General features: G+C 28.9%; 2 protein-coding genes across 4 annotated transcripts; both read right to left on the minus strand.

Moving 5' to 3' along the window:
• Positions 1-3,239: 3,239 nt before the first annotated feature.
• Positions 3,240-10,965, minus strand: LOC114173143 (WAT1-related protein At5g40210-like). 2 transcript variants are annotated; one of them, XM_028057381.2, is made up of 7 exons: positions 10,883-10,965; positions 10,531-10,776; positions 10,035-10,148; positions 4,477-4,702; positions 4,054-4,212; positions 3,799-3,950; positions 3,240-3,714 (listed from the first exon to the last, which is right to left on the minus strand). In XM_028057381.2, the coding sequence occupies exons 2-7, from the start codon at positions 10,767-10,769 to the stop codon at positions 3,543-3,545; spliced, it is 1,062 nt and encodes a 353-aa protein (XP_027913182.2). In that variant the 5' UTR covers positions 10,770-10,776; positions 10,883-10,965; the 3' UTR covers positions 3,240-3,542. The 2 variants fall into 2 exon arrangements, with proteins under 2 accessions (XP_027913182.2, XP_027913184.2); XM_028057383.2 differs by lacking the exon at positions 10,883-10,965 and having other exon boundaries at positions 10,035-10,135; positions 10,531-10,596; positions 10,701-10,843.
• Positions 10,966-12,810: 1,845 nt separating this feature from the next.
• On the minus strand, positions 12,811-16,021 carry LOC114173029 (WAT1-related protein At5g40210-like). 2 transcript variants are annotated; one of them, XM_028057223.2, is made up of 7 exons: positions 15,791-16,021; positions 15,631-15,696; positions 14,624-14,737; positions 14,006-14,228; positions 13,775-13,933; positions 13,155-13,306; positions 12,811-13,067 (listed from the first exon to the last, which is right to left on the minus strand). In XM_028057223.2, exons 1-7 carry the CDS (start codon positions 16,003-16,005, stop codon positions 12,929-12,931), a joined length of 1,068 nt encoding a protein of 355 aa, XP_027913024.2. In that variant the 5' UTR covers positions 16,006-16,021; the 3' UTR covers positions 12,811-12,928. The 2 variants fall into 2 exon arrangements, with proteins under 2 accessions (XP_027913024.2, XP_027913023.2); XM_028057222.2 differs by having other exon boundaries at positions 13,775-14,228.
• Between the last annotated feature and the right edge of the window lie 9,133 nt (positions 16,022-25,154).

The raw sequence follows: 25,154 nt of genomic DNA on the forward strand, positions 1-25,154 counted from the left end.
GATTTAATTTATCTCTAGTTATGCACGATTATTGTTTATTTATTTTATTTTATTTATCTCCCATTATGCATTGGTCTTATTTATTTATTTTATTTAATCTCCAATTATGTAGTGGTTCTATTTATTTATTTTATTTAATATGCAGTTATGTACTTATTCTTGTTTATTTATTTTATTTAATTTATCTCCAGTTATGCATTGATGATGTCTATTTATTTTATTTAATCTCTAGTTATGTATTGGTCCTGTTTATTTATTTCATTTTATTTATGCTCAGTTACGCACGTCCTGTTTATTTATTTCATTTAATATATCTTCAGTTACACACGAGTGCTATTTAATTTGTATTTGTGTTATTATTTTTATTTATAACATTCTAATTCTTATCTTGTTATTTATTTAAAGCTCTTGCTTTGATTCTTATTTTATCATTATTTTATAATTCAAAAAGAAATAAAATAAAAATAAAGTAAAAGTAAATATTATTTTATTCGGTGAGCTTGGATAGAAGAAAATTTCATGTACATTTTATTGTTATTTTATATTCGTTGTGTATAGTTTATACAATGACATGATTTGATAGTCATCACATTTTATGAGCTTTGTAAATATCCAAGAGTATTCAGTTATGTAAGAGTTAAGTCTGGTTTCAATAAGTTGAGATTAAACCAGTGTTAGAGTGTTGTATTTGGAAAGTCACAGTTTGGTGGTACACTATGGGATGAAAGGTAGAGACCATGGTGGGGTCTAAGGAAGTTTTACCAAGTAGGTGAATATCTAGATACTTCAGAATAGCGAACTGGACTAGGATATTCATAAGTCAAACTTGGGACTATCCGATACCTGCTCGGCATCGCCAATGTTAGGTAGTGAGTATATATCTCTTTTGTGGGCTGATAAATGGCTAATATTCTCAAGAAAGAAATAATTATGATTGTACCTAGGGATGGCAACGGGTCGGGTCGGGCACGGATAATGTCTACCCACAACCAGATCCGCCAAAAAAAAATCCACCCGTTACCCGCCCGTTTACCCGTCGGGTATCCGTTTAAAAAATACCCGCGGGTATTTTTAAAACCCGCGGGTACCCGTGGATACCCGATACCCGCAAATATTTAAAAAAATATGTATTTTATAAATTTTTTAATATAAAATTATAAAAATAAAATATAAATTAAATTAAAATATAATTATAATTAAATTTGACATAATAAAATATACTATTACTTATAATTTTAATTAAATTTAACTTAATAAAATATAAATTAAATTTTTTTTTATTTTTTTCAGGTAACGGGTACCAGCGCGTATGGATAGTATAATACCTGTACCCGACCCGTTTATAAGTGGGTATTAAAATACCCGCTACCCGCTACCCGTGGGTAGTAACTATCCATCGCAGATTTTATCTGCAGATATCCGCGGGCACGGGTATTTTTGCCATCCCTAATTGTACCAATGTTTTATGAGAAATACTCAACTACCTAATCACTTCCCAAAGTAATTTTTGATGTTCATAATGGATCATCAGAAGTGGAATATGAATCCATATGTCTGGTAAAACAAGATCAAGTTTTGTGGTTGTTGCATGAATAGAAGAGGAACTTGCTCAATGAGAGTTGTTCGGGATATTATTGTTGAATCTTCTGAAGATTGACTCATGGGTAATTTCTATTAATATCTTTAGGAGATATTAAAAATATAGATAACCTTTTATTCTTATGCAAGACTCTTAATATTATACAAATATATTTTTTTGTAATATTTCATGAATAATTACAAAGATGTAAAATATATATATATATATATATATATATATATATATATATATGTTATTATTAATGTTTTCATAAGAAAAATCTTATTGTAAAAAAAAATTAATTCCATATCATTTTATTAAATGATAAATATGGTAATCGGGACGTCACAATAACTATAATTGTAATTTTATAACTATAATTATTATTATTATATTGTTATTATAATTACTATTAATTATAATTGTAATTATCATTATTATTGTTGACTATAACTATAATTTTTATTATTTTAAATATAATAATAATAATTATTATTAATTATTTTTATTTTTATTTTTATTATTAACTATAAATATTATTATCAATTACAACTATTTTTATTATTATATTACTATTATAGTAGTTATTGTTATTATCCTATAATTATATTTATAGTTATATTATTAACAACTACATTATTATAATTATTATAATTAATAATATTATTATAACTATTAGTTAGAGAAAGTTACTATTCTAATTATTAGAATCAATAACACAGATATTATGTCAATAATATTAGTTTAATTATTTTGTGTGTTGCAACCATGTTATCTTATTTCTTATTTCCTATATTAATTATTGTATTCAATGATGGTTTGATTACAAAGAGTATGATTGTATTGTATTGTGTTTATATAAACATAACATGTACAATACAAATATGTAGAATTGTATGGCAGTATTCCTCCATTTTATCTTTCTCTATTATTATTTTTAGTTATAAATGTTATTATTATAATTAGATTCACATTTTATTTTTATTTAATACGAGATCATATTTTAATTACAAGTCCTCTTTATTTGTTATATTTTTTATTTATTTTTGTATTTGAATAATTATTTGAATTCAAAAATGTAGTTTTTAAAATTAATAAAATAATAAATTTAAAAATTATTTTGATTATGAATAATTATTTAAATTTAAAATATAATAATTTCGTTAAGCTAGGATTTTATAGGATTAATAGACAAGTTGAGAACAAATAACATCCTTTGATAGATTTAGAGAGTGTTGAAATGAAATTTTATTAACTAAATTATAAATTTGTATAACGATACAAAATATTATATAATCATAACTCTCTTAATTTAATTCTAATTCTATTTTTCAATTTTAACTGTTCAACTAAATAATCCCACAACCCACATATAACACATAAAATTGATATAACCCTATAACTACTTGACCTAGGAATTAATATGGGACAAAATCATACATATTATGTCTACTTGTACTCAAGATTTTATCACCAACAATCATAGGTAGTCTAGTTTTTAATGTAAGAAATTTACAAGAGAAGTAATTACTTTAATTAATATTGTTGAGTTTTTAAAATAATATTACCAAATTTACTAGTATAATAATTTTTTGAATTATGGTTTATTAAAAATTATATTATATTAAGGAATGAAAGGAATATTAAAGTTGTTGAGGTATTTAATACAAACGTTAAAAGTAGAATTTAAATTTGAAGACACAAATTATATGTAGTTATTTTAATTACATGGTCAATCATACGAGACAAATATAAGAATAAAGTAGAAATTAAGTATACACTACAACTTATTATTTGTCATAGATATTTTCTGCAAGAAGTAACATGGTGTGTGCAAGGGCAAATGAATGACTTACATGTTGCTATAGTTCTTCTTGAAATAGAAGGAAAACATTTATGATATAGGTCTTCACTTCAACCATCTCATAATGTTTGTCTCCATCATAGGTTAATTAAAAGTCTTCTATGCTACCATTGTGTCTTTGCTTTTATTCAGCAAGAGGGTGGTTTCAGAACAAGATGAAGATGAAGAGATAATGCTACAGGTTCCATGTTTCTCACAAATATTTTCCTCTTGAGCCTGACCCCATATCACAGCATAAAACCCAACAGCTATTGTAGCAGCTCCTATAACACTGCATATTGAATCAAAATCCAACAACTTTATTAATTACGAAAAATCTAACATTATTTCAACCTACATTCATGCACAAACATACCTTCCAAGATATAGAGTGTCTCCCAAGAACACAATCCCCATAGCAAGTGCAATCACAATTCCTAAAGGACTGAACATAGCAACATATACAGCTCCCTTCTTTCGACATGCCCATGCATACACCACACTTCGTGTAGAAAGCACTAGAATGGCCTACAAAAATCACTAAATAACTACACCAGTAAAATAAGGTCCTAATTATGCAAAATTATTGGTCTGCATAAAATAATTGGTTCTACTATAGAACCAAACTTACTGAATACAATATGCACACCAATTCCGAATCAGGCTTAAGTATCCATGCCTTGGGATTTTCCTCTGCAACGAAAGCAACTACGAAAGATAGGATTACAGAGAAACTAGTAGCAATGGTTATTAGCATTAACTCCTCTGGGTAGTCCTTAATTGTCCATGTCTGCATCAAAAGACTCATTTTTGTTATGTGGGGACAAAGGGACACAGCAGAAAGAAAAATATATTTGAGTGAATTAGAAGAATTAGAAACATCTTTGTTCCGTCTTTATTAATAAAAGAAAAATATAGTTATGAAGATTTGTTGATAGTGTTTAAATAAAAAAGAATATTAGTGTAAATATTAATGGGTAAAGTAATTAACAAAAAGAATGTTAACTAATATAAATTGATTTTCATAAAAATGAAATGAACCACCCAATTTTACCTGTATAACAAGTGAGAGTGAACCACAAAAGGTAGAAGTTGCTAGGAGAAATCCTCCAAGTAGCCATTGTGATTGTTGAGATGGGAGAAATAAATTGTTTGGCATGACACTACTTGTCACAGCAAAACCTTTGTACAAAGTTATTATTAATGCCCCTGCAATTGAGACCACAGTCCCCATGGTTTTTGCTTGGCAGCTTCTTAGGTTTAGGTCCAGCTTCTCCATCCTACATCCTCACAAGAGCTCCAAACTTTAATTACTTCATACAGAAAATCCAAACTTGTGATTCACCATTTGGGGGAAGTAAATTGATCTTCTAACAACTTTAGTTATGTGATTTTACCTTGTTTTAAACATTTCCACCGGTTTACGACTTTTTTCGAGATTTTGTCATTCTTTTCTATTTTGTGGAAAAAATAATTTAATCTCAATTTTAGAAATGTCTAAATTTAGTTATTTTAATCATATTTATTAATTTTATTTGTATTTTGGAACATGATTCAAGATAATTTTTTAGTTAATATTAAAACGAAATGTATAAAAAAAATATAAACAATTTACATGTTATTATAAAACATGTTTAAAATGTTGAAAAAATTTGATTGAAAGAATTAAATTTACGTGTCTCTAAAATTAAAAATTAAATAAATAAAATTTTGAAAAAAAGATTAATTCTAATTTTTACTAAAAAGTTAAGAAAAAGAAATAATATGTAACCTTTTATTTTACTTTTTACTATAATAGCAAGATAGTTTGAGTTAACCTTGATTCTCCTATAAAAAAAATTTTAAAAAATGGTTAATCTAGTTGGAGGACCAAACTACTCCCATCCCTTATAAAAGTCGTTCACTTGTGATAAACATATGTTGCCTCATTTGAAGTTTAAAGGTCCTACAAAATATCCATTTTATTTTATTAAAAAATTATGAATTACAATTTTATTTTATTTTGTGCTATATTTTAAAATTTGTATAATTATAATTTTGTTATTGTTATTTAACTTTAAAAAGAAGAAAATATTATTTTTCTTTCACATTATATTATTGATAATATTATGTTTTCATTATTAATTTTTATAAAAAATATTATTTAATAAATAGTTAGGCATATACCAATTAGCAGACAAAGACTTAAAATAAAACACGAGTTTTATATCAATATGAATCAAAAACACAAATGAATATAAATTTTATATGAAAAAAATGGGTATAATCAAAATTCAAACTTGTCTCTTGTAAGAAAAGACGATATAAATAAAGTCAAATTAAATTAAAATAATATAAGACTATTAACTGAAAAACAGAGATAAATTTATTATGGTTAGATAAGAGGAAAAGAAAAAATAAAGAAAAAAAATTGATTATTATTATAATAAATAATAATTTAAGATTATATACGAAATTTAATGTTTTATTATATTATTTAGAAATCTTATCAATATAATTGACAACAAATGTATATTATTCGATTTTTATGAAGATGAATATTTTATTATGAAATTAGAGTTTATTTTAGTCGAGATTTGAAGTATCTTATCGTACTTTCTTAGTAAACTGATTTTATGACAATGAGTAGATAAAATAACTTACTAATCTTAGTAATTAAAATTAATAAATTTGTTTTTCTTTTTAAATTTTAAACTAATTTAATTATTTACTTTTTAAAAATATGTGAATTTAATTATTTAAATTAATTTTTTAAAAATTAATTTCACGTTTCAAATACATTTACCGGTTTTCCGGTTTCCGGTTAATATAAAAGTAAACATGTGATAAATGGTCAAATAGTATAATATCAAAACAAATCTTCAATTCTTATCAAAGAACAACTAGTAGTCGTACCTTATCGATCTGTCCATTTCATGGTGATCCATTCAAATCAAACAAATGAACGGCCACTCTACCAATCTTGTAGGAAATCCTTTTTTTTTTCTCTTGAAATTAGTGAAATGTAATAGTAACTTTCCTTCGAAGTAATTTTAAGATACTGTAATTGACGCAACAGTAACTAAGTCAAAATATTGTAGGTAATGTTTAACATAAGACTATAAAATAACTATAAGATGAAGATAAATTAATTAAAAATAAATAAAAATATTAAATGTATATCTTACAAGTAAGTTATAAAATTAAAAATTAAAACAAAAGCTGATGTAAATTTTATAAATTACTTTATTTTAATAATTTAAAACAAAATAAGTAATAGAATAAAAAATATAGAGCTAAATATGTTCTTGGTCCATCTATTTTTATTAAAATTTAGAATTTGTTTTAAAATTTTAGTCAAATTTAGTCCCTGACTTTTAAAATGTATGGATTTAATCCTATTACCTAAATTTTATTAAGTTTTTTTTTTATATTTCAAAAAATTATTATAAAATGCATTTTAAACGTTAAATAAATTTAACAAAATATGATTAAAATGATTAAATTTACATAGTTTTAAAGTTATGGACTAAATTAAGCCAAAATTTTGAAAAGAAATTAATTTCAATTTTCATTAAAAGTTGAGAGATAAAAAATATATTAAAACAGTAAGATTGTAAGACCCTAGAAAATGGCGTTTTAAAAGTGATAGTGGTTTAAAAATAGTGAGACTCGATTATTTTAATATTAAAAGATTTTAGTATAAATAGAATTGTTATAAACGAGTTTCATTATTTTAAAACACACCATCTCTCTAGAAACCACTTTTCTAGAGTTCTCTGACTTCTCTCTAGAGGTTCTGTCTCTCTGGTCGTCTGATTGAAGAACCGAGACCGTAGGATTGATCCTCTCGGCGAGCTCTTCAAATTGGACCGATCAGTTTCTCCGTTCGCGTAAGTTGAGTTTTCGCTCTTTATTTTAGTCTTTTTCTGTTTTCTGTTGCATGCAGGCCCTCTTCCGCTTGCATGCAACGTTTTAATCATCAATATGAGTCTCTGCTAATCAGTGATCATAACGGTATGTCCTGATCGTTCTTGTGATGTTTCTATGTGTAAATAAAGCATCCTGTGGAGTTAGAGGTGTTGACGTTTTTAAGGCGTTGACGTTTATAAAGTTGTCTAAACAGGATAACAGGTAAGGGAAGCTAACTGTTTTACTTGAATTTCATCTAGAAATCATTATGATGACTTTGAATTGCATGATTGATTGTTGTATGAGTGCTTGAATTGTATAATTGAGTGTATGCTTGGATTGTGCTAGATTTCTTTACTGTTGTATGTGAGAACAAATTGGGAATCTGGTATTTTTGCCTAAGCGAGCAGCTCTCGCCTGAGCGAAAACACCAGAAACTCATCCCTTGTTCCTGCGCGAGATCTCGCCTAGGCGAGCCAGTCTCGCTTGAGCGAGAGTCACTCTCGTCTAAGCGAGACAACTTAGCCTGAGCGAGAATTCGCCCAGAGTTTGGGTTGTTCTTTGTTTTGAGCCTCGCTCAGGCGAGAATGACTCGCCTAAGCGAGAGAGCCTTTTTGCCTAGGCGAGACCTTCTAGCTTGGGCGAGAAACCCTGCAGTTGAGTGTTATTTCTTTGTTTCTAATGGATGAAGCTATGTTTGAATGTTAAAATATGAACTTAGTTATGATATGCATGAATTGTTATGACTGGTAATATGTGCGGTGAAATTGCATGAAGTTGGAATATGAGAAGAAGTGGTTGAACTAGGATTTCAAGGGAAATTCTAAGAGGAATGTTTTAGTGTATGTAAGGACATAAGGACTCAGTTTTGGTTGGTATCCTGACGCTCCTAGTAACCATTAAGACTCATGTAGAGTATGATGGATTACGTCGGGGGGAGTAGCAGGAGGTCCTGGTCTATGGACCGATCCGCCATAGAGGTGATGGGACTTACCCTGGGAGTGGTTGGGTGATAACCCCTTGTGTCCAAACTCTGCAGAATTTGGGAACTATCGCAGGTGCAAGCCACCAAGAGATCCGATGTCGCTTACATAATCCGGATATTGAGTCTAGAGTCATGTAAATGTGTTGTGGTGGTCTATATGATTCTGGTGATAATGAGAAAGATTGCGTGGTTTCTGTTTATAATTGAACTGCATGATTCCTTAATCAGATTAGCTTACCCTTGCTTTTTATGTTCTTGTCTTGTGTTGTATGTTTCCTTTTGCGATGATCACCTATTCGGTGGGAGCAGATGTGGTTGCAGTGTCAAAGGCACTTCTGGAGGATGAAGAGCCATCGTGTTAGTGTTGAAGAGGAGATTTCCAGTGGGAGCTTTAGCAGTGGTCAGTAGTACAGAGTTTATTAGTTTAGTTTAAGTGTATAAGTGATATATTTTTATAGTCATACCTTTTGTAAGACTGTATTAATATATTGGGTACACTGGATTATCTGTTTTGGAACTATGATGAAACTCCCTATTTTTATTAGTTTTAAGCTGCTGAAATTGGGATGTTACAAAGATAATTAATAAGAACTTGTAAATATGTATATACTTATCTTATGTACATAATCAATTTAAAATCTTAAATATTAAATATGTTCATTTTCATATACAGAGGTAATATCAAAATGTTCAGTAAAAATTAAAATGGATTCAAATAATATCGTGTTAGTGTTGAAGAGGAGATTTCCAGTGGGAGCTTTAGCAGTGGTCAGTAGTATAAAGTTTATTAGTTTAGTTTAAGTGTATAAGTGATATATTTTTATAGTCATACCTTTTGTAAGACTGTATTAATATATTGGGTACACTGGATTATCTGTTTTGGAACTATGATGAAATTTCCTATTTTTATTAATTTTAAGCTGCTGAAATTGGGATGTTACAAAGATAATTAATAAGAACTTGTAAATATGTATATACTTCTCTTATGTACATAATCAATTTAAAATCTTAAATATTAAATATGTTCATTTTCATATACAGAGGTAATATCAAAATGTTCAGTAAAAATTAAAATGGATTCAAACAATATTAACAAGTACGAGGTCATTTATCATCTTTATTCTTCATTAAATTTCTATGTCTCGTCTCTAATTTTATTTTACTAAGTCATTTTCTCTCCTATTTTACTCTTAAAGTTTTGTTTTAAAAACTTTACAAACCCACTCTAAATAAATAATATATATATCGTATTAGTTAAAGATAAAACTCATATCTACTATTTGTTTCTTCTTAGATAAACACTCAATTCAGTGTAATGAATATTGATATTTGTTTTGTTGTTATAACAAGAAGAAAGTGTATAAAAACTTTAATTATGTTATAACTTTATTTAAAGTAATATTTATAAATTATTTTTGTCAACATTATCTTGCAATTAATACGTAAATAATTTATTTATTTTTATTTTATAAATTTAAAATCATTAATTGTATTTAAATATTAATTACATAATAACATTAATCACCAAGTGCTTAATTATATTATGTAATAACAAATATCTAACAACAAAGTTTAAATAAAATTATTAGAATTTAAATTTTCGTAAAATGATCATAACTTTGTTTTATTACATATCTCAATATTTATTATATTTACTTTTTTCTTTTAGAGGAATAACAGGAAAACATCTAGAAGATTAAAAGACGCATTGTAACATAAAAGAATCGGAAACAGACCTGAAAACAACAGCGATTATGAAAGTAAAAGCTGGAAGAAGATCTTCCATGGCTGAGGTGAGAGTGGGAGAGCTATGTCCAAGCCCAGCATAAGAAAGCGTCTGAATGGAAACGCTAAGACAAGAACAAAATCAATAAAGGATTCAAATACACTTAACAAGGACTGTAACAGCAAGCAGAAAAAATGGAATATATAACGCTAGCTAGATGGAGAACAATATGGTTCATCTTAAGGAGAAAGACATGAAATAATTTTTCACAAAGAAAATCATAAACAAAACAATAAAATAGGAATTTCAGCACACGAAACGCAACAGTTCTGAAAACTGTACACAAACGCTGAGAGTGATAGATGCAGATCTTAATGATTCTTATGCTATCTGTTTTGTTCTTTTGTCTGATGCAACTTTGGCCTTTTATGTATAAACATTTTTCTGCTGATAAAAAAATTTACAGAGCAAATTTAGAAGCAAACAGAACAAAGCGTTTAGTGTACCTGAGGAAGCCAACGAGAAAAATTCTGAAGAGAATGAAGTTGTTGAGCGGTGTGGGAGATCTGTTTCTGTAATGAAAGGTGGTTGCGATTAGCAGGAGAGAGAATCCGAAGAGGTGGGAATAAGCAACGAAAACGTAATTGCTCATGCCTTTCGAGAGGTTTGCTTTTACCAGAGTGTTCAAACCCACAGTCAAAAACAGGGAAACAACCATCACTGTTGTTACCTCTGCGCCCTGCATAATTTCGCTCTCTCTCTCTCTCTCTCTCTCTCTCTCTCTCTCTCTCTCTCTCTCTCTCTCTCTCTCTCTCTCTCTCTCTCTCTCTCTCTCTCTCTCTCTCTCTCTCTCTCTCTCTCTCTCTCTCTCTCTCTCTCTCTCTCTCCCTTTCTCTCTTCAATGTTTGTTCTGTTGCTTTGCGTGTTCTACGTCCATGTAGATTATCAACACGCGACTTTGGAATGCGGACGGCATGTTTTTTCAAATACTACCTACTAAAACATTAAAAGAAAGGAACGAAATTCCTTTCATTTTTATTTTTTGTCAAAATAAGTTATTAATTTTTCTTTAAATAACTGTTTGAAGATTTTTTTTTCCAAACATGCAACGGTTCTAATTAAAACTTTTTTTTATGATACATATTATTCATGATATTTATCTAAGTAGCATTATTAATTGTTAGAATATGGTGAAATTCTTTTTAAAGTAGTGTGACGCTTAATAATTAGAAATTTATTAAGTATTGTAATAATTTTAATAAACCGATTGAGTTAATTAAATAATATATCAAACGATATATTAAGTAATGTAATAATTTTGAAAAATATTACTTTTGTGTAATGAAATTTTGTGATTCAAGTATGAAGAAATTATGGATATTACGTACGGATTCAAATCAAATCTGTCGGTGAAATAGTTCTTTCGTCCGTATTTGTGTACGAGAAAGGTTTGTACTATTTATAAGAAAGGTTTTTACTATTAAGAGGGAACTACTTCCCAAAGAACATGTTTAAAAGTAATTTTAATTGAATTTGTAGATAAGGTAATGCATACAGATTCTCTTTCAATATATTTGTCCCGCAACGAGATTTTAAGATTTCTTTAACTACTATAAAATTTCTTTACCTTTATCCTAGTGAATGATCCTTAACATTTTCTATTTTTCTTAATTTTGATAAAAGGATTTAAAATTTAAAATTTTATCCTTATATACTCTTAAATCGTCTTATAACGATAGATCCAATAGATTAAACAAATATCAAATAATCTCGATAAAATAAATTTTAATTATGATTATGATATCATACTAAAAGTTATATTTTAAATTTAATTCAATTTTTTAAATTTATTTGTAAGATAAGATTTATATTTTAGTTTATATGTTTTTAAATCATCTATCTTCTATCAACATTAGACTTCCAACCGTTCGAATATTTAATTTAGGTTTATAATTTACTGCTGAAGGAAAAATTCAGTGGTTCTCGTGAATAGATATGTCTCTATCGTTAGTTGCATGTCCATTTAACGACATTGTACGATCAACATTATTACCATTCTTCGTATCATAAATGAAAGAACTAATACTGATCAAGAGCATCCAATGTAAACACCTTATGTGACAGGTTATATATATTTCATCATATGGTTTATGGTCATAGGCATGGTTATGGATATTGAGTGATTGTGATTTTATATGGTTATATGATATTAGTCTTACATATATAAGATTTTAGACACCACTTTTACACCAAAATCTTAAGGCAATATTTTTATGGATCTTTGTTTTTATATAGTGTTTAACTTTGTCTTTTCTATCTAATGTGAAACTTTTACTCACACTTGGACTATTCCCAACATTTCGGAGGGTTGTATACTTCTAATTTTTGTCTTTCACTTCTCAGTAACAATTTGAAATTTGGTCTGTCTCAGAGAGAATCTATAGCCTAGACCTGTGAATGATTGTGGTAACATCACCTACGTTAGAAACAGAGCTAAGAAAAATTGCTTCAAAATATTCCAGGATCAAGGTCCACTGTCTTAAATGGTTAAAAATTAAATAAATTGAACCAAGCTTTTAAAAACTCTTCAGGTTTGTTGGTTAAATCAGATTTTATTAAAAATCTAAGTGCTAGTGTAAGTCTAGTATTAAATAAAAATGAAAAAGTTGAGTATCATATAGATGAAGATATAAATTCATTGTCTTAAGATTTTAATTTGACAATGGTATCAATCTTTTATGTGTATGTCTCATTGATGTTATATCTATCTAGTAAGTCTGTTGAGAGATCTAACAAATTTTTATACATATTCAAACTTTCAAAAAATATTTACAATAAATAACTAAATCAGACTTAAATGTTATTCTCTTAACAGTTCAATCAAGACCTATAAAGAATATCTATCTATACATTGATGCTTTTGGTAGACAATAGAGGAGCTGCAGAGGAAGTCACAGTATTCTCCTCTGCCACATTACTGTCTTCAGCATGTGCCCACATCACCAAATAAAATCCAATACCTATCGTAGCAGCTCCAATCACACTGCACCAAAAATTACACCCAATGTTATAACACATTCAGCAAAAATCGTTTTTCACAAAATTTGCATCCTTAATTACATGCATTTACCTTCCAAGATAAAGACTCTCTCCCAGAAATATTACCCCCATGCCAAGTGCAATCACCATTCCCAAAGGGTTAAACATTGCTACATAAACTGGTCCCTTCTTTCGACATCCCCATGTGCACACAACACTCCTCATTGATACCACAAATATTGCCTACAAATACATATCATCACAGAAAAATAATGTAACATTAGTATAATACGATACAAATAAAGGTTAAGCATGTTTTCTTCCCTCAAGTTTTAATTAAAATTTAAATTAGTTTATTTTCGAAATATTTGACCAATTTAATGCTTCATTTTTAGATATGTATAGATTTTGTTTTTTTAATCAAAATTTGATAAATTTTTCAAATTTCAAATTCATTTTATGATATTATTTAAGTTATGTATATCGTTTGTCACGTCTTCATTTCAATGCAATTCAAATATTATTCTAAAACGTGTTTTAAATGTCAAATAAACTTAACAAAATTGGGTTAAAAGAATTAAATTCATGTATTTCTAAAATTAGAATACTAAAACTAAAATTAAAAAAAAAAAAAAAACTAATTTCAATTTTCACCAAAAATATATTTAACCTAAATGTAATATAATGTGGTTATACAAGGGTTATATTTACCGAATAAAATACAGCTATGAACTCTTTGTGAGATGTGAATATCCAAGCTTTTGGATTTCCCTCTGCAAACAGAGCAACTATGGCAGATAAGATGACCACCATGCTGCAACAAGTGGTTGTTATCACTAACTCTTCAGGATATTCCTTCACAGCCGAAGTCTGCAGTGTTGGAAAAACATTAAAATATGAAAAAACTGGTGTGTTGATGTTCAGAATGGATTGTTTAATTACCTGAACAATAAGCAAAACTGAAATGCAGAGACTAGAAATTGCAAGAAGAAAACCACCAATGATCCAATCTGATTGCGTTGAAAGGTAAGTTCCATTTCTCAACAAACTGAAATTCAATGGCGTTCCTTTATATAGAGTCACTATGAATGCCCCTGCAATGGAGACCACTGTGCCCATAACTTTTGCCTGGCAGCTATGCTGTTTTAGATTCAGATTTTCCATCCTGAAGGATCAAGAAAGTTTAATTATAATCATGAAATATCATATAAACAATAATATTTTTATAACTTTTTCTTAAAATATCAGATGGTAATTTTAAAATTAAAAAAATAAAAAATTACTTAAAAAATATCATATCAAATTTTAATTATAAAATAAAATTATCAAAATTTAATTGTTAAATCATTATTTTAAAAATTACAGTTAATATATATGATTTTTAATTAACCTAAAAATAAAATAAAAAACTTTGTTTAGAAAATGTATTCCAATTAATACTAAAATTAATCTTTCATAATATAAAAGTGTTACTTCTTATAAAAGAATAAATTTATTTTAATTTTGAAAGTCAACTAATTAATAGAAGAAATGATATTGATTAGGGGAAGAGGAAAGAACCTTGAAAAAAGGGCAAAGATGAAGGTAAAAGCAGGAACAAGGTCAACCATAGCAGAACATAGTGTGGGAGAGCTGTATGAGATTCCGGTGTACATCAACGTCTGCACTACAGTGCTGCATAGTTACCTGAAGGTCATCTTCCAAATAACCAAACAAAATAACTTTTCAACTAAATAGTTCTTCTATCTATTAATTAGAATTGAAGTTTCATCTAAAATATTGACCTAATAAAAGTTTACATCAGCGTAGTTTACCAATTTTTTTTTAACTTTTATATATATAAAAAAAAAGTAGTTTGATTGAAAATTAAATAAGTTGAATGTTAAAAAAATCATTTTAAGTAAATATATTGTCATTCAATAATAATTTATTGTCATTCAATATATTTGTGGGAGGTTTTTAGAGTGAAGATACAGAAAATATTCATGAACTATTCCCTACCTAAAATTTCAAAAAGAAATAAGATTGTTGATGTTTTATCTTACTTATTTTTAATCTAAGGATTTCGGTATAATTTTAATGAATTAAATATATTTTATATGTTTAACTTTTGCTGAAAATTAGAGTTAATTCATTTTTTAAATTTTTAAACAAGTTAGTCTTCATTTTTAACAATATATTGATTTAGTCCTTTTAATCGTATTTTGTTATATTTATTTGATGTTTTAAACATATTTTTCAGTTAATATTAAAACGGAAACATATTAAATAGTATAAACAACTCAGTATAAAACATATTTGAAATGTCAAATAAATTAAACAAAATTTGGTTAAGAGAAATAAAACCATATACTTTTAAAGTTTGTAGACTAAATTGATCGAAGTTTCAAAAATAAATTAATTTTGATTTTGAAAAATTAAAGATAAAAAATATAATTAATTCATTTTAATTTCATAATAATTTATTTTCCAATGTTATCAAATTTCCGATTCAGCCTACTCTAATGTCAATTTTATATATATATTAGTTAAATATGAATATTTGAGTGCTTTGGATATGTTGATACCTGAGGCAGCTAATGGCAAACATTTTACAGAGAATTGATCTTGGGATTGTAGGAGGAGCTCTCTTCCTGTGAAAAATTTTGCAGAGCCATGAAAACTGAATACAAGAAATACTGAAACACAGTGTAAAAAGAAAGTTAGCATTTTTGAGTTGAAGCAAACCTGTGGTAGAAGAAGGTTGTTGGGGCGAGGACGAAGAGAGCGAAGAAGTTAGAATACACAATGAAGACAAAATTACTCATTCCGTTGGTGTTTGCTTGTTTGATTAGAGTGTTGAGACCCACTTCCAAGAACTGAGTTCCAATCATTGCTGCTGTCACACCTAATCCTACACCCACCATTCTCTCTCTCTCTCTCAATCCTTCTTCACTTCTCATATACTCTTCTGCTTTACTTACATTTATACTCTTTTTTCTCTGCATTTTTCGCGTACACGTAACTGCTTTTATTACTTTCACAATACATTTTTTATGCTTTCACATTTTAAATTCAATTTCTTTCCTCCACGCTTCCATTAATAAGAGGAAGGGGTGCAATTATTTGACGCTAACATCATACCGATAATCAAAAATTAAATAAAAAATCTTTATGCTTAGTGTAGAAAATGTATTTTGTTTTAAATTAAATGATTTTTTAGGTTTTAATGCATGGTTGGTTTTTATTTTAATATATCATAAATACTTTTTTCACTTTAGTTCAAGAATCTCTTAACGCGTGTCTCAGTTCTGTTACTTCTACTGTATCCTCTAAATTTAATCAATTGTCATATAATTCAGAATATTCAAAAATAGTATGTATTACTTTTTTTTTGTCTATATTTGAGATATTACATTTGTTATGATAAAAAAAAATATATTCATTGTTAAGAGATAAAATATACAAGTTGACTGATTAGGAAAACGTAAAAATATTAGTGCGATTAAATTGAAAGGAATTGAAATTTATTTACACCTTCTAGCGTTAAGAAATTGTTATTAGGAGTAAAAATAGATAGGGTTCTGTTACAAATATATTTTTAAGTTAAAAACGTTATATATAAAAATTAATTTTTTATTTTTTATTTTTATAAAATCAGTACTTTTGTATAACCTAAATCTTTTATAATAGACTTTTTTTCGGTAAACACAACTCGGTCAAAGAGAATTTTAATTAAGATAAATTTTCTTATCTCTTTGATTTTTTGGGTTATGCTTTTTCTTTTTGTTATCATAGAATGTTAGGATTATTGCATGCATGGTTATATTAGGAAATATTTGAAAATATGATTTTCTATTAGTGTAAGTTCATAAGAGTGTATTGGTTTGTTAGGTTTGACTTATAGGAAGCACCATATAGAGGATTTTTTTAGCAAGCTCAAGTCATTATCTTCCTCGGGAGTAGATTTCTTAAAGAGTAAGACATTGTTCGATGAAAAGTTCTATGGATATTGAAATCTAAAATATTATACTTCTTGATAATATTGGAATTAATTAAATGTGTCTATTTAAAATAATATTGAGAACTTAAATCAATTTGTTTTCAAATAGTTTGGTTTTAAATCGAAGGAGTTAACTTTCGGTTTATTTTGCACTTATTTATTGTTTGTTGATATATGCATACATCACTAATTGAAATGATAGACATTAGCCATTTTACATGAAGTTAAGATACCTTCTTCGTGCAGTTTCACATTTAAAATATTTTTATTGTATAAATCGTAAATATTTTGAATTACACTATCTATAAAGTAAATTTATATTTTAGATTATATACTGTATAATATAAATTTGGAAGATAATTCAAAATACAATAATTACATTCCAAATTTTACAATATATAGTACAAATTTATATTTTGAATTGTATAATTCGTAATACAAATTTGAAAAAAAATACAAAATATAAATTACATTTGAGATCGTACAAATCTACAATGTAAATTTACATTCTAAATTGTACAATTCATATTACAGATTTATATTCTTAATTATACAATTCACAATATAAATTTTAAAAAAATAATCAAAATATAAATTATATTTCAGATTATATAATTCGTAATGTTAATTTATATTTCAAATTCTATAATCCGGAATGTAAAATTGAGGCTAACAATTGCTGATACTTTGAAGATGGTGGAAGGTGACATTAAGTTTCCACAAATCACATATTACCCATTGCCTCTTGGCCACCCTTCCTTTTATATATCTTCAACATTAAGTGCCCCAAGTTGCAAAATGATGAAGTTGCAAAATGTTGGGTTATTTTCTTATGCTATAGAGGAAATGGAGAAATTGAGGTGCATGGTGAAGAACGCAGGTGTGAAAAGAGATGAGAAGTGGGAAATTAGGATTTTTAATATTTTTTAATAAAGGATATTAAAGACCTTTCACTAATGCTGTGCGGTGCAAGAAGAAAACATGGGGTGCAGAAGAAAATATCGTTGTGCAAGAAGAATTTGCCCAAATTAAACACTATATAAACAAAATATCCATAAACTCAACGTCGCTATTTTTTGTTTTGTTAAAAGTAATACAAATCTATCTCGTAATGTCATCTTTTAATAAAACTATTCTATCTTTTACATAACTATACCGTTTCTACCAAAAGACTATAATTGTTTGATTTAATTATTGTTAAATAATTCTTGAGTGCTTAGTTTTTTTCTTTTTCCTTTCCATTAAAGGCTACTATTGTAGGTCATTTTAATAATACGGGCCTGGGTTGCAGCCCAGGTTGTCATCACATTTTTTATGGGCTAGTTTACCAAACAATAAAGACAGTTTCTTCCTGTACCTGCCATACATTTCTTCCTGCACTCCACAATTTTTTTTTTCGGAATATATAGTTCATAATGTAGATTTTATTTAATATTGGAATGCATATTTTATTTTGTATTCCAAAATATACAGTTTTTATATTCCAAAAAAAAAATCTGACATACAAAATTTATATTTTAAGTTATACCATCTCAAATATATTTTTATTTCAAATTATACAATCTAAAATGCATCTTTTTCGGTTAAATTTGGAATGTACAATTTAAAATTATAAAAAATTATATATCAAATTGAACATTACGGAATAAAGAAAAATATGGAGAAGAAGGTTGAAATTTGGGTGGTGCAGCAAGAAATGGATAACAATAAATACAGATATTTTAAAAGAACAGCACTGAGTTTGAACAATCAATTAATTTAATTGACCAGATCTAATGAGCAGACAGGTTAGGGCTTTTGCTGTACACTACCTGAAATTTCTATGTTCATATCCCCATGATTTTTTTATTTTTTTTATTACTAAATATACCCTTTTATATGAGAAAAGTGTAAATCTAACCTCTTTAATTTCTGCGAATTCCAAAAAAATAAAAATCATCGAAAGCATGCAAAATTCATTTTGTTCCAATTCTATTAAATTAAGTTGATTATATAGAATATTTTTATCAAATTCTTGATTTCATTGACATAAATTTGAGGTATATTGTGTTTTGTTTCTTCTCGCTCTAAAAAAATGTCTTTTGTAATAAGATTTTTTAAAGTATTTCCCGGAAAAATTCAATTTCAGAAAGTTCTTTTGAAATTGTTTTCGAAAATATTGTTCAGGGTTATCTGGATGATTATGCTTTTAAAATCTGGGTGAATTAGTTTGTATAAATTCTGGTACTGATAAGTTTGGAGCTAAAATAAATTTCGGTACTTTGTTTCCATTTCTTAGAATTTAAAATGTATTTTGACTAACTTTAAAATCATATCTACAATCTTCTAAAATATAAGAGCCGAAATTCAGAAGAAAAAAAAAAGAATTCAATGCTTTTTTATATGCTACAAAGGGCAACTGTAAAAGTTATAAAAGTACTTCTTAAATATCTAAATAAAATATCAGTGTCACCTGGATTCACATTTCAACTAAAATTAATTGATATTCATTAATTAAAATTGTGAACCTTTTTTTTTTTCTTCCATCAAACTTTAAATATTTCGGTAACTTTTATGTCATTTTCATTTTAGAGAATAAATATGATTCCACAATTTACAATTTTGCATGATCCTAACTATAATATCGACTTTAAGTACATTGAAGATGATAAAGGATCAAACATTCTTGATATAAATGACATGAGAATGATTCATCTTTTTCAACCTTTCCTATATTTTAACGAAACGTGTCATTTTTGTTGTTATTCTTTGTTTTCTTTTCATTTCACACCAAAGTCCTTTTCATCTTACATAATCATTTAAATACTTAGATCAATTCACATAAACGTACTATTCTAATATCTAACCTGCTTTTTCTACTTACACTACAAAAAAAATCACTTTAGATAATGACATAAAATTATTATATAAATTATAAAAACCGTGGTTTAAAGATTAGACCACAATTTTTTAGGCGTGGTATAGGTGAGTGTAGTTATAGATAATAGACAACGATTTTTAGTATGATAATATTTTTAAAACCGTTACTTAAAATTCTCACAATAGACAACAATTTTACATGTTGATTTTATACCTTACCTATGTTTTTAGATCACATTTTTACTAGTTTTGCCCATATAGTTTAAAGTAACAATTATATAATTATGGACTTTCATGATATTTATACATCATTTATAAAAATGTTGTTTATTATATGTTTAGGCTACATTTATTTAGCTGTTATCTATTTTAGTGTGGTCTAAACTATAAATTGTTGTTGTGTTAATTTACAAACTATCAGTTTAAGGATATCTAAGTTTATAGAAATCAATCAAGCAAGTTATAAAAGAGGAAAAGAAAAGAGAAAACTCTACCAGACTAATCTAAAAAGTGTGCCAAAATTTGTATAAAAAATTCTTACATCAATGACTATATATTTATAAGAAATTTGTAGACTTAGACTTCGAACATGTCAGCATGCATGAGCATGCTTCTGGAAAACATGGTCATGCTAGGGTAGCACAGGTGTGTTAACATTCCACCCCTGAATGTGTTGCATTACATGAAAAACTCATAAAATTCCCCTACCATGGTTCTGTTCAATGGTAGTGCTAGCTAGCTTCATCACATCTTCTTTTGGTTATTTCCTCTTTCTAAAACATTTTGCTCTATTTACTATTAGCTCTCTACTCCAATCTTCACTACATGCTACGCTCCTAAAACTTTCATGTAACAATGATTCGTTATGAAATTAATAACCATTTTGCAAATCCATTTTGGTTCTTGAGAATAGACTCAAAGCTGATTGTAGTGAAAAATGGTGAAAAGTACATCCTTCAGCTTTTACATAGTCGCTTTTACTTTTAGAACCTGTCAACAAATCTGCTTCTGTGGAACTTTTGGTTAATTATACTTGAGGAATCTCACGCTAGTTGTTGTGTTGTCAACGTTAACTCTGATTTCCTTTTTCATTTTTGTTCATTGTAGGTAGCCAGTGCACTTGCTTATTACGTCACTATCTTCACACTCTCTTCCTTCAAAGTGCACACTAAGTGTAAGCTATTATGGCCCATGCTTTATTCTTATGATCCTATATATAGAACTGATGCAAATCTTCCGTGGCTCATTGAGTAATGATTGGAGCATGAGTTATACAAGATGGTGTCCACTATCTTACGATGAAATGACAAGGAAATTTTTGTTTTAATTTATGGGTACATTCATGAATATGACTTGGTCGAGTAGTTGATTGTTAATATATGTATATATAGTCCTTGATGTGTTTAAAGTTCTTCCCTTCTCACTTTGCAAGAGGGGGATCTCTGAGATCAAAGTTATGTGGTTTCACAAGTATAGGTTAGGTGGATAGTGTGGAGTCAGAGAAAGTGGGGAAAAAGAACTTTTATTCAAAAATGTGAAGTAAAGTTTGGCAGCTTATTCCTATATCACAAAATCAACCACAATCCGCAAAGTGGTTAACTATGTCTTGTCTTTGTCTAAGTTAACAAAGTTGTTGGCAGTTAGATCAATATGGAAAACTGTCTGAAGCAGTGTAACATGGCAGTTTAGGTTTGTGGTGTTTGGTTCAAGTCCTGGACCAATGGAGCCGGAGAGTGTGTTTTCATTCCTATTACCTAATGTTTCTATTCAAATAAAAGAACTTGATTTTTACTGAAGTTAATACGAATATATATATTTTTGTTTCGATCGCTTGTGAATTATATAGTCAAATCTAGCCATAGATAAGTGTAGTTAAGTGCATTCTATATAAGTATCACAGTACTATAAAACTATTAAAAAAGGAAAAGTTCTACACTGATTCGTGGTCGGTGCATGCATATAAAAGGATACAAGATAATAAAATTAATGAAACAATTACACTGTGATATAGATGCTCACCATGTAAATGGATTCAATTTGAGTTATTTTTCCTAGCAAATATGATTCATGCAGACCTGTTTATAATTTCACATATAACATAGCGTTTACACTGTCATTGTTAAAATCAATCTAAGATGAAATATCTTATTGATACAGAAGATGTATTAATTAAGTTCAATGCCGTATCACAATTGTGTCGATCATATATATATATATTTATATTGGCTGGTCCTGAGTCTAGCTTGATCCAATCACTTTATGCAGATTTTATCTTTAGTAGCTTAATCCAATTACTTTATGAAGATTTTGTTGCAGGTAAATTTTACAGCAATCACTCCTCTGACATCCATTTATGATTTGTCGTTCTTGCAGTTAGAATAAAAAAATGTATGCACTTATAAACTAGATATAGAACATACTAGTCTTATTAGACTTTTGAGTATCTTCCATCATCAAGTTAAGTGGACTAGTGTGAATTGAACACCCTCAACCTCAACCATCAACCATCAACCATCAACCATAGTAGTCGGCAACACCATGAGAAATTAATGGTTTCTCAGTATGTTAAGATAAGTTAATAAGTTGAAATGGTAATTTGAGTGCATGAGTGAAAATGTGTGAAAGTTATAAGAAGAGTGTAGAGTTATCCTTTTTCCCTTTTGAATTAAGCAAATGCAGTAGTAATGATTCCGTTTGACTTGAGACAGCCTCATTTAACGTTGGATGTACAGACAACATTAATTATTGATATTGCATGTGTCTGGATGAGTAATTAAAGGGGTATAGAAGATGATTAAAAGGAAGAAGTTGAAATACTGAAGACGAAATTAAAAGTTGTACGTCTGGTTGCATGGTATAGCACAGTTGGTTCCACTGTTATGTCTGTGATGAAGAGTGATAAAAAAAGTTAATTAAGAATTGGAATTTACGGTGTGAAGGTGAAGGTGAGGTCCATATAGGAATAGGTAGCCCCTAAAAAGGAGATGGAATTAGACCTAAAGCTATAATCTGTTAACTAACTACATGTCAAGAAGAAAGTTGCTTTCCATTAAACTGTAGTAGCAGTTGTGGGGCTTGTGTCCTATTGGAAAAGTGAGTAGTCTCAAAGTTGCAGTAGATGGTCAATAAATGTTGTGTCTTAAATAGGTGTTGAAGTTAACATGAGGGTTTGGCAATGTGGTGAATGGCCTAATAATAAAACTGTGGAAGGGAAAGGCATGGTTGAGAGAGTAGGGCATGTAGTTTTGCTACACTTACTTGGAATGGCTATAACACGACACATTAAAAGTGGCGTGCTTGGTCCCCGTCTATCAACAGTTCCATTTTGTACAACTTCAATCTCTAGTCAATTAAGATCTCCCTGAAACGAGATTGCCAAAAAATATGCTGTTCCTTTGCACCGTTCTTTGTCTGCCCGAACAAAGGAAAAGAAAATAGACATGCTTCTAAGTAATGCCTGACATAATAACATCCAGTACTTTCGAATATGCCTCACCCTTTGCCAATCTTTTTTTTTCTTATATTTCCCAAAACATCAACCAAACCAAACTTTATTTCACTGGGCTCTCTCATCTACCAACATCATATGCCTTTTTCTTTCACTTCGGCCTACAAATCAAAAAACCAAAACAAGCCCATTTCACAACCTTTTTTTTCTCGCACGATGATGATGATGATGTTATGAAAGAAGTGAGCAATGATGGAGTGGTACGGCAACATTAGATGGTGCCGTGATTCTTTTATGTAGAAAAAAAGGGTGATGATTAGTATGATTAGTTGCAGTGGAAATTCTTGGTGCAACAAGAACAAAAACCCGAGTTTGGTGGGATGGATGCAGGGTTTTGGATCGAATGGTAATATGGCACGTGCCACGTGGAAGTCACATGGGAGTGTGAAATGAATAAGTGAATAAATGAATAAATGAATATGATATGTGAAGTGATGGTGGAGATGGTTCTGTCCCTTCCCTTGTTGGTTTTTTGATATTGTTGTTGGTGTTGTTCTTCCCTCTACAGGGTTGGTTTGGTGACAGTCCTTTAATATAAGTACATGTTCGGCTACACCATCACCAATTTCACCACCTTTGACGTTGCTTACAGTTGCAGAGGGACAGTGACCACTCAGTGCAACCCATTGGCTGCTAGTACCAAGTACTTCTCTCTCTTTTTGCCCCTTCCCTCACTGCTGCACACATAAAGAAACGGAAAATACATAAATAAATAAAAAGAAACGAAATAGTACAATGTGGGACACCTTCTCTTTCATGCTGGCCTAACCTTGTCTTCCCATCCCTGGATACCATCATCAATAGCACTATCAATTATCTTCAATTTCAATCAAATGCCTCCAATACTATAATTCATCTACAATTTCTTTACAATCAAAATAAACTCTAAGATATGATGATGAGAGTGTAGTTTGGCTAATTCCACTAAAACTTTTGAACGCTGTGCAAGTTTGGAAATTGAACCAACCCCATCTTTGTATGAAAGTTCACTGTTGGGGCCAGTCTCACACTGTCAACTGAAACTCGTATTTAAGCTTTTAGAATAGTTGAATCCGAGACCCAAAAGGGAAAAAATAAAATAAAAAAATTTATCAAGATGTACCAATCTTTATGTTAACATTCCATTCCCTCATAATTGAATTGGGGTTGAGTTTGATTTTTCTTTTTCTTTTTCTTTTTCTAGTTCTTTCTCTCATAGTTAAAGTGTGGATTACTTTGATTTTTTATGTTACTACATGTGTCCAATAAGCTCTAATTAGCTAGGCTTGTTTTTATCCAAATGTGATGTTGTTTGTTTGCATGCATCTATAGTTTTCAAGCAAGTTGCATCCCAGTTTCCAATAATTGAATAGGGTGGTATTGTTTTTTCTCTTTTTGTTTGCTAATTGAGAAGAGAGAAGTTATATGCAATGCACAGGAAGGCTTTATTTTTTTCCCCCCTCTTCCCCTGTTTATGTGTAAGGTTTTTTGCACTATGTGTTTCAAACACTGATCGTCACCAACCAGTGCATTATAGTTCCGGAGGGGCCCATTTTTGGGGACATGCAAGACGTGGGACCACTTTTGTTTATGGGCCATGGCCCACCAACTTTACAGCCTAATTGGATATGCGTCTATCTGAATCGTGAAGGAAGGGTACGTAGTACTCCAATCTAAAAACCCCGTAGCATGTACCATGTTTTATCACGTAAACGTCAACCCTCATCATCATCACCAATTTCGAACTCAAAGATTCATGTATT

Source organism: Vigna unguiculata, chromosome 2, assembly GCF_037176805.1.
Source record: "Vigna unguiculata cultivar grain cowpea cultivar isolate G323 ecotype 2 chromosome 2, ASM3717680v1, whole genome shotgun sequence".
Taxonomy (NCBI): Eukaryota; Viridiplantae; Streptophyta; class Magnoliopsida; order Fabales; family Fabaceae; genus Vigna; species Vigna unguiculata.